Source organism: Cynocephalus volans, chromosome 11, assembly GCF_027409185.1.
Source record: "Cynocephalus volans isolate mCynVol1 chromosome 11, mCynVol1.pri, whole genome shotgun sequence".
Lineage (NCBI taxonomy): Eukaryota > Metazoa > Chordata > Mammalia > Dermoptera > Cynocephalidae > Cynocephalus > Cynocephalus volans.
This window is the reverse complement of record NC_084470.1, coordinates 7,425,001-7,435,890: the sequence shown is the minus strand read 5'-3', so window position 1 is coordinate 7,435,890 and position 10,890 is coordinate 7,425,001. Positions and strand designations below refer to the sequence as shown.

Below are 10,890 nucleotides of genomic sequence, written 5' to 3'. Positions count from 1 at the left end.
AAAAAGAAAGTGTGACCACCTGCACACTACTGTTCTCTTACCAGTATGTGTGTGCGCGGGGTGTGTGGAAATGCCTCTGTGCGTGTGTGTGTGTGCTGATGGACACAGAGCTGGTGTCACACAGACATACTTTACGACCTGGGTGACTGGGTGGGAAGTGCCTGTAACTGGCCCTGTCAGACTCCCGGCTTTCTAGATGCTACTGGGGTTGTGCTGGTCCACAGCACTGCAGACCACACCAGTCGAGGCTCACGAGGGACCCGCGGGGGACGGGTCTGCACAACCGGTGGGGGGGCGCCCCCCTCTCCCTCCCCTCCCGTTCCTGTCTCCTGCCCTGATTCCTCTCCAAGCCTGGCTAAGGGTTTTTTCCACATCTTCCTTCATCTGTTTCATTCATCAGGTTTTGTTTTTTAGTTTAGGTGTGTTTTGTTTTGTTTTGTTTTTGATTTCTATTTTTCTGGTTGTTTCACTCAGAAACCTTAACAATCTCTTCGTCCTGCCACTGTCTTCTCTGGACAACTCTAGCTCCCTGTCCCCTGGCACGGGCAGCTCTACGAGCAGCCACACTCCTCCACGATCATGTTCTGAATGTCCTTTTTGATGATGTTCTGACTGTCATCGTAGTACAGCATGGACATGGGTCTCAGCTTGGTGGGCACACAGCACGATTTGAGGTTGGCGAAGGGGCTGTGACCCCGCATGCGGTAGTGGTTGATGACCGTCGAGTGGAAGGACAGTGAGGACCCGGACGTGCCCGCTATGTGGCTCGGGCACTCCCCCTCGCAGTAGTTGGCATGGTAGCCAGAGGGAGCGATGATCCAGTCATTCCAGCCGATGTCCTTGAAGCTAACGAAGAAGTGTTTCTTGCAGCAGATGTTGACCTTGCCATCGCACTCCAGGCCCCGCCGGCGCCGGCGGTGAGGGTGGTCCTCAGCCTGTCGCGCCTGCAGCATGAGGAAAGGCCTGTGCGACTGCTCTTTCTCCTCGTCTCCTGCCACCCCTCCGTCACCTCCATCCTTCTTCTTCCCGTCCCCCTCCTCCTCCTTCTTCTTCCTCTTGCCCAGGAGCACCAGGCTGGCCCCACTCTCAGGGCACTGCTCACAGGCAATCCGGACGTCCAGGGAGCTCCTGCCCTGGTCCAGCAACCGCTGGATGCTGCTGGAGACAGGGAAGACGTGCCACGTGCTCTTCCGGGCATCCACCACCTTTTCAGACAGCAGCAGTTCACTCCTCTCTCCCTTCAGGCCCACCTCCTCCGCCTCCTCCCCAGCGTCCAAGCTGCCCTGGGGGTGCTTCTGCTGCTGGTAGAGGCGGATGGTGACTTTGGTCCTGGTCCTGTTGGTCTTGGGCACTTTTAGGAAGAGCCAGATTTCTGCACGCTCCACCACCGACAGGTCACTGCCTTCCTTGGAAATTTCAAAGTGCAACGTCTTCCTGGCTGTGCCTGAACACAAAACACAGCACAAGAGAAAACAGGGATGCTTGTTACTTCAGAGTTTGCATCTACCCAGGAATTTCAGGAGAGCCTGAGTCTTCTGTTATAGACCATCTCTAACAGGGGCCGGCAAATCTCTTTCTGTATGGCCCGCAAGCTAACAAAGCTGGTTACATTTTTAAATGATTGAAAAAAACCAATATTTTGTGATATGTAAGAATTACATGAAACTTAAACTTTAGTGCCTGTAAATGAAGTTCTGCTGGACACAGCCATCCTCCATTCTTCATATGTTGCCAGGCTGCTTTTGCACAGTAACAGGGAGTGAGTAGATGTGACCGAGACTGTCTGGCTTTAAAGCCTAAAATATTTGCTCTCCGGCCCTTTACAGAAAACAGTCTGTGGACCCTTGCTGTGGAATGAAGAAGGCCTGGGATGCTTAATCTCAGTTTCATCTTCTATAAAACAGGAGGGACATAATGACATTTGACCCATTACCTTACAGGTTTGGAAAGACCAAATGGGTTAACAAAAGGGAAAACACACTGTAAACTCTAGTAAGCTATGGAAATTTTGCCTCACACAAAAAGGCAGCTGCCCCGCCCCACCATGTAGTTTTGTGTGGCAGGGACTCACCGAGCCAGCCCTGGCCACAGCCCAGCTCGGCCATGGCCCGCTTCACTGCCCATTATTTTCTTGGGGCACTGCAGAGCCTGTTCTTGACTTCTCCTCTGCAGCACTGAGTCAGGCTCTCTCCGATAATTTCTCCATTCAGCAGCTAAAGGACTCTTTCCCGGGGGTGGGTCTGTTCACGGCACTCCCTCTCGAAAGTCCTTTACTGACTTCCTTTTGCTCTCAGTACCCAAAAGACACTGCCCAGGACTTCAGGTTCTGCATAACCCACTCCTGCCTTCTGAGGTGCAGCTACACGGTGTTTCCCTGAGATCCTGAGACCCCCATGCTCTCTCTTGGCTGCAGGCAGTGATGCCTGCTGTTCCTTCTGCCCCGTCCCCACATGCCACCATTAGTGGCTGACTGCAACAGTGTTTCAGTTTTCAGATTCCTCTAGATGCCTTCCCTCACACCTCCTCCTCCTCTACCTCCTCCCAGTCCAGTTTAGCCTGAGATCTGAGGTCACTGTCACAGTCTAGTGTTTAGCAGAAAGTAGACAATTACTTGATAACTTATTAACAGATGTAGGTATCTTCAGCACGGAGTTATATTACATTCAGAGAGTCACCTTCTATCCCCAAACCCCCCGTTTTGGCTTCTGTCCCTTTAGAGTGCAGCTTAATGAGCACCTGAGGAATATTTCAAATAGCAATGGCTAATAACAGAGAGGAAATCCCTGCACTGTCAGGGCAGCCGGGTTCAGCAACCACTCAGATCTAGCCTAACTGTAAAGTTAGAAAATCATGTATTTCCTTCTCTTTTCATAAGCACCTGCATGTTTATTCATGCCACAACATTAACTGTAAGAAGCAGGTGTCCGGACTACCAAATATTTTCCCTCACTTCCATTTTTACCCCTTGGTGGACATAGAAACATGTCCTCACTCACATGACTGTGTACCTACTTACAACTGTCCGCTGCACTGTATCCCACGTACAAATCTGGGAACAATCTTCAAGAAGTTCAGCTTAGAACTCGCAACTCCCTGGGAGGATCTCCCTGCCTGGATTTCTATAGCTAGCGGAAATCCAGCCATACTTATCACTCGAGGCCCTGAGATGTTTACGGTACTATAAATTTTAGGCACAGTGTCGAGTTCTCTGCAGCAGAAGGCAAGCTTTTCTGCGCGTTGTGCACTGTAGATTCTGTTCTTAATTTAACACAGTCTGCACACTGTGATTATGATAGTGGTAAATTCAGTCAGGCAAGGGCCAAGCGGGGCTGCATATGGCTGTGAGAGGTTCTCTGGCATCTTTGTATGAACTTGCTAGGACGCTGGCCGTAAGAACAGTGGTGGGAAGGAGAGTTGCTTTGCCTCCGACCTCATGTCTCTGGCAGGAGTGGGAATGAACCATAAAGCGGAGTTTATGACTAGACAGAACACCAAAGCAGGGAGCAGTCAGAGGGGAAGCTGTCTTATTTTAGGAAGCATGGTGACTTTTCTTTCAAAATGTGAATCCTGTATTCCCCTTTGCTAGGAATTGGAGGGTTTTTTGTTGTTTGTTTTTTAAGAAAGTGAAAGAGAAGCTTCCAGGAAGCAGAGCTTAATCAATTCAATGTAAAAAGGCAATCAGAAGTGGATTTTTGAGGTGATAGGGCCCCGCCAAGACCCGAGGAAAAGGCTGAGTAGACCTACAGAGCATCTGCTAGGCGCCTGAGGAGTGTGTGGGCTCCCTCCCAGCATGAGCACCCCGCCCTGCCCGGAGGGTGCAACAAGCTTCCTGCTGTCTTCCCTTCTGCCTCCGTGCAGGACAGTTTCTGAACTCCCGAGCGGCACAGGGTGTCACTTGGAAGACAGAGAGATAGTAGCCGCTAAATCAGAGAAGCCAGAGGGCACAGGGTTGTGTTTTGCTGTTCTAGGAAGGAGTGTGAAATGGCAGCAGCTGACCAGTGCCCCCAGTGGGAGGCTCCCTGGCTTTCAGGGCGCTTGTCCCTGCTCCATCCTTGCCTGACAGGAGGGGCGAGGGTGGAGGGAGCTGGATGGCAGTGTCAGCCTGCACGCAGTGGACTGTCCACGTGTGAGGTCCAGAGACACCCTCAGACTGAACGAAGGATGGCACATGCAAAGAGCTGATGTGGGGCCAGCGGGCCCAGGCCAGTTGCTTCAAGCCCCACAGCCTGCAGGACAAGAGCAGGTTTCTAAAGTAACCATGTAGCCCCTCCCCTTCTTTACAGGCGGCTGTACTTGGAAGCAAATCATATAGTGTTCCTGAGAGAGGGCTGTACAAAGAGAGTACTCATTAGAGGGGGCCCAATCTGTCAGGTGCTGTTATATTAGGATCAGAGAGTCATCATAAAATGACTTTCATGCTGGTCTTGGCTGATAATTAACTGTATAGCATCTCCTGCGTACTGTGGGGAGGCACGGTGCTGATTTATGCATCAGTGTAATTATCTGAACTGAAAGACTGTTCCCTGTCTTTGCATCAACTGCCTGCGTGCTTTCTCTCTCCCCCATATTTCTGACATTTGGATTTTCCCCCTACTAACTGACATGCCTGTAGCCTCCTTCTCCTGGTGTCCATTTCTGGAACTGCTATTTGTATACTGCATGATATTTTATCAGGAAAAAAAATAAAACTGAGATCCAATTTCATGAAAATGCTGTTGCCATAATGCTCAGGAGAACAGAGAGAGATTCAAGTCTTCCTAATGTCTACCTTATATGCAGGTACATTTTACAAGTTCTATTGTATTCTGACTTATTAAGCAGTGCATATTTTTTCTTTTACATTAGCTTTCATTGCAGAAGGGGGTGGGGAGCATGAGACAGCTGGAAGCTGACATGGAATTAATGCTTATCAGGACTGCAGGTTTCAGAAATATATTACAATCCTTGAATTTCCTAGGTATGAAAAATATAATAAATAACTAATCAATTAGTTTTATTTCCTTTATCTCTATGTTACTCGAGAGAGACTGCTGTACTGCGGTGACACTTTCAGGATGCCTCAATCTTCAAATCTCTATGCATAACAAATTGAGAAATGGAAGGTTGCCTAAGGCTGAGATGTTTAGGATCAATTTTTAATCGGTTTCAGGTTTCACTTAAATATCTTGTGCTGTGAAATCCTGAAGTGGAAGCCTTCCCATAATGCTCCGTGAGAGGTACAGCATTAGCTTGTACAGGTGCACGCTGGGTTCCTACACTATTACCTGGCTAACCAGAGATAGCTGCTTTGCTAACCTTTCGTTACCTACTTTCTGGTAATGTTCTTTTTATACTCTGTGCTATTTTTTCCCTCCCGGGGCTTGTGAGCAAGGCTTGTATCACAGCCTGCTCTGCCTGAGTAATTCACTGAGAAAGTCCCACGCAAACCCATGTGGGTGATAATATTTCATCACTTAAACCTCTACGAGCCTGGTGGACACATACCAAAGGGAGAGAAAAAGGTGCAGAAATATGGCTAGGGATAAATTTTGTATCTCCCAGGGAGTTACCTTTGAGATGTTGCTGGGTGGGAGGGATTGGACAGAGGAAATAAAGACACCCGAAAGGGTGTTGGTAGCACATTTTCCTTTGCTTTCAGAATCGTTCAAGTGTTTTTAATAACTCAATCATGAAGGCATGCCAAGGGTTAAGCAGCCAAGCCCTCATCCTCTTCCCCACACTAGGGTGCGAAATGCTACTCATCCAGCAGCCCAGCATCTCAGATCTGCAGGCAGCGTTTCCAATCAAATAAGCAACACGCACATGCAGTGTTTCGGTTTTGTTTTGTTTTCTTCACCAGGGTCCTGCTTAAAGCATGCTGCTCTTTTATAAATGGCTAATAATGATGTCTCTAATGTTAATGTGGAGAGCCTTGTTTATAGAGCATATTTAAACTCACCATGGGGGGAGGGGGGAAAGCCTCGCAATAAAAGGTGTCTGTTACTTTAATTTTCCATGCTTCCTCAAGGTTTCACTGTGCCTAGATATGGTATAGTCAATGGTAGGGGTATACACAACTGCCATTTACAGCGTGTGTGTTCTCTGAAGCACTAACCGTGCACTTGGACAGCTTCCAGGGACTTCTGCAGAAGGCAGCCAGTGAGGTCTTAAAAGGTGATTCCTCCTTTGACCTACAGTAGAGGATCTTGTCTGTAGAAAAACTATAGGTTTGGTCATAAATTATCTTCTTGAATTTTTTAGCCTTAATATCTCTCTTTAGTTTCCATTATTGAATTGTAAATGCGCAGCCACAAACATCCATCATCCATGCCTCTTCCATTTAAATGGTGATGAAAAAGAGGGTTGAATATTTAGGGAGAAAGGGGTTTTAGGTTCTTCGAAGAAGTAGGAAAAAAAAATCCTAAGGTTAAATCTACAGAATTTCAGAGACTTCTTCCAAAGTTCCTGAGAACTTTTACATTTGATTTTGGACCTAGGGACTAGTCAAGTATGAAGAATTCTGAACTACAGCTAAGAAATCATGCTCAAGTATTTTTTAGCAGAAGAAGAGCCAAGAAAAATACGTGTTTTCGTGAAAAGTGCCTGGGAAGGTATCACTCCAGTTCTCCAAAATTAAAACACCCTGCCACCCCTGGCGCCCCCACTCCAGTACACCCCACTCCACAGGCCGTGACGCAGCTAGTCCCTTCCACACTTTCCCCCATTTCTCTGCTCACCCTCAGTTCCCCCAAGAATGCAGCCTCAGAAGCCCAACAACACGTTCCCGCAGGCTTTAAAGAAATAGCCCTTTCCCTCCCTGTTCAGAGTCACTTGTCATTTGTCGCTGGGGAAAAGTGTGCATAGGCCAGGCACAACAGGCAACAAAATCAGGGCAAACGAAAGACATGTTAGACGAAAGACATTTTTGTACAACCGGGTGACTGTATTAGGGAGCGACTCGTGAGCAAATCAGTGTCGCTGGTGATTCATGGCCACATTTCTCCACTCTCTGCTTTGTTTGCTTTCGAAATTTATCACTCTCTGCCTTCCCCAGAGCTCCGGAATGTTCACATACATCACTAGAATTCCCATTTCCTTTCCTTCTGTCTCACTTAATGTATTACAGGTAGTCGTGTTTCTCCCATCCCATAAAATCTTAACTTTTTCTGGAGGATTAGAAGAAGTAGGTAACAACAGATAATCACCAAGATTAGGGTGTTACAGAGGGGGTTTCCATTAGGCACAACTGCCTTTCCCTCCAAAGACTAGCTGACCAGGAGCAAAAGTCTTTGGCACGCGCCCTCTTGTGGCCGATCTTTTCTCAATATCCAAAGAAGAAAGCGTGTCACCTGGAAAGACACACTTCAGTGAGGGGGGATTCACTGGAGAGTTCAGAAGATGGGCGTGGCATGGTGGAGTCAACTCCACTTTGAGATGGCTTTCTTGGGGTGAGGGGAAATAGGCATGCAAGCCAACCTTCTCAGAACCCTGTTTGGGCAGTGTACATTTCTAACTTAAGTCTTCTGTAAAGAGTATCTTCCAAGAGGGGAGATTTATGTGTTGCTTTCAACAACACCTAGGCTATGTGAGCATTATCCATTGCTTGCTGCTTCATCTCTCTTTCTTTCTAAATCCTTTCCACAAGTGCTATCAATTGCTAAGCTAATTACCAGAGTCAGCATACACATTTGGCAGCATATGGAGACTCAATGGTATATTGCTATTGTACATTGACTGTCCAGCTACTGTCATGAAGAAAAATAAGATAACATAAAATACAGGGGCTAAGAAGCCCCTACTTTTAGCTTCAGTGCCAGGTATAGTGTGGCTGGCTTGGCTTTACCCAACCTCCAGCTCTCCTATGAAGAGAGGATCTCTCTTTAAGGCCCTAAGGTATACATTGAGGATTTTGTGTGGGCCATGCAAAGAACACACCAACCTTGGTGAGCAATGATGGGTGACATATATAAAAAAGCAATCATTTTTATTCATTGGAATAAATTTCAGAGAGACTTAGCACGATTCCCCACTGCTTAGTCAACAACTCACATCAACTCTACAAAGATGGGGCACTTTCTACCTGAGCACGATGGGACATGATCAGTTAAAAGAGTTATGGGCACTTTAGCTTTTGTAATCCCTCTGCTGCTGTGGCCATGCTTTGCCTGTACCCAACAGCCAAGGAGAGAAAAGGCAAAAATTCAACATGTATCCCCAAACTGAGGAGTACTGAGGTTAGAAGGTGCATCTGTGGGTATGTGTCTGTGGCATGCAGGTGGTGACATTTATTGACTGGATTTTATGCTGCACAATGCAGCTTATAAAGAAAAAATAAAAGGATGTGCTTTTCTAGTCTCCAAAAATCTTGACATTTCACATAGTTGGAATGTTATTAAAGTCGAATTATTCCAGAAGCAACAGGACGTACACCTTTGACATGCACTGTCACATGCTCGCTACGATCATTCAGATGACAAGTGTCTCTCCTGAGTTAGCAAAATTGGCAGTGAAATGCTCATATGGCACTTTGCTTGGATGGGAGATTGTCCACATAGCAATCACTAAATCTGTGAAATTATATTAAATCAACTTGAACTTGATGTGTGAAACTTCTCAGATGAGAAAAATAAGCAATTGTAATGAACCTCTTGTAAAAACCCAAAGTCAAGTTGTAAACTCACCAAGAGTTTCCAGTTACAAACCTTAAACTTTAGTCAGTGTGTAAGTCCAACAAATTACCTTTCTAAAAAGTAGCTCATTCTCTTTCAAACTAAACACATAACAGAGAAGTAAAAAATGACAAGATCTCATGCAACTGAAAGGTCAGCACCGCGATGAAGGCCATAAGTAAGAAAAATGTAAATGGCCAAATTCTTCCACTGCCAAGTGTCTACATGCCAAGAGGGGGACTTGCTGTACGAGCCAGTATAAGTCAGAAACGGGGCATATTGTTAGCATCAGTTAAAGCTGGTCAAAGGCATAGGTAAGCTCGGTCATGTGATGCGGTTAAAGCCAGTTCAGTAGGAGCTGCCACTGAGACCATCATGTGTGGAAACGGGTGTCTAAAAACACACACGGGCTCCTTCCTGGTGGGATGTGCAGCAGCCCTCCAGACCCGTGGAATCCATTCCATAAGCATGACCCACTGTTATAAGCGTGTCTTCCCTACCTTACCGTCATGAAAGGCTGAGGAAAATGGGGTGGCAAGTTGAAAATGCCCACCTGACATTTCAGAAAATAAAGTCATCATGATCGTGCCCTTTGGGGCTGCATCAACAAAGCTTTAGGGAAAGAAAGCGGGACTTTTTTCCTAAGCAAGAGAGGCTTTTGGTCAGAGAGCTGTCCTGCCAGGAGGGCCGGGACACCAGGAGAAGCCACAAAGCCGGCAGGCAAGCTGCTCCCTGAAAAAGATGCCCAGGTCTTTCACAGTTTTCTTGAAAACAGAACATCTGAGTCAACAGGTTTTCAGGATTGGAAATTCTGAGTGTTGCCTTAATTGTTTATACTGCTGCAGCAAACTTTTAAACAAAAATGTCGAGAGTCCCGGCACATACTTCACTGGCCATATGCTCCACCAAACAAAGCAATGGCATTCCTTTCAAATGGATTTGGCAAGAGATATGATTCTTTAGCCAGGTATTACCATGAAAGTAACATGGCATTAACACATCTGTGTGCCCGGCATGCATGGACTTGTAGCATGCAAAGGATCTGTGTCACATAACTATAAAAAGAGCCTGGCTCCAAGTTTATGGCCCATATTTTTGAAAGGTATTTTCTATTCAGCAACAGGTTAGTGTGGTTCTGGGCCACCAATTACAAGCTATTTATTAAAGTTCTTCCTCTTAAGGATTGAGTGAGAGTTCAGCGTAGTATCTGAGAACACTTTGTCAAGGTTGCATTCCTTTGCAGAGAGCTCTTGGTAACTTTACAGAGAACAAAACCGTTCTGTTGTTGTTGTTGTTTGTTTGTTTGTCTGTCTGTTTGTTTTTCGGTTCAGAGAGCAAAAGTCAGCGTTCCGAAAGCGACTGCTGATTCAATGTCAACTGCCCCCAAAGTAGCTCTTCACTGTGTAGAATGTGGTGCCTGTGTACTTACAATTTCTAAAGGTAGAAATGACTGTCACTAATAAATGTGCCCTGCTTCTCTGATGTGGCCCCAGATTGGACCTTTAAAGGGGAAGGCTCATTTTAAGACAATGATTTCATCTGTGCCATTCCAGCCTGATCCCGGCACTCCCCCCGCCCCCCAGCCCCCAATAAAAACTTTGGATGGGGTCTGGAAGCCTCCCCTGCTTCCCAATCACCCCCAAATGCCCTGGCTTTCCTGGGGCTGCTCAGATCTGGTTTCACAGGCAGAGCGAGGGAGCCCCTTGCAGACTGGCTCCCAGCTCGGGGCTGACCCACGGGCTTCCTCCCCGTGTGACTGGCTGAGTCCAGCGAGTGTGTGCTGGCCATCCCCAGCACCGCGGCCACCGAGGGTTTCATTTCTGTGAAGTCCTGTCCCCTCCCCCGCTTCCCCTCCAGCTGCGACCATCACCTAATCCCTAAAAGCCTTCCCAGGCAGTTTCCAGCCGGAGGGAAGAGAAGTTCCTCCTGGGACTGTCAAAGACACGCGTCCCCCTCCCCTGCCGCGCCCCCCGCCCCCGCCGGTGCCAGCACCCACCTGACTCTGCGAACGTGATGATCTCCGAGGTCTGCTCCATGAGTTCATTCATTTCTGCCCGCCTGCCGATGTCGTCCTCGATCTCCACGTACCCGTCCTCCCCCACCTTGCCCACATGAAGCTTGCGGATGGCGTTGAGAAGCGCCGCCTTGGGCACGGGCTGGGTGACATCGGGCCTCTTCTTCAGGTGCAGCATGTTGAGGATGTGCTTTTTGACGGCCTCCACCATGTCGGGCTCAGAGTTGG

General features: G+C 47.5%; 1 protein-coding gene across 1 annotated transcript in view; it reads right to left on the bottom strand.

Moving 5' to 3' along the window:
* Positions 1-551: 551 nt before the first annotated feature.
* INHBA (inhibin subunit beta A) overlaps positions 552-10,890 on the bottom strand; it is a 10,481-nt gene continuing 142 nt past the window's right edge. Inside the window, exons 1-2 of the mRNA XM_063115296.1 lie at positions 10,645-10,890; positions 552-1,444 (exon numbers count right to left, since the gene is read on the bottom strand). The exon at positions 10,645-10,890 is cut by the window's right edge and continues 142 nt beyond it. Coding sequence (XP_062971366.1) covers positions 552-1,444; positions 10,645-10,890 — 1,139 coding nt within the window. The remainder of the gene's footprint in view (positions 1,445-10,644) is intronic.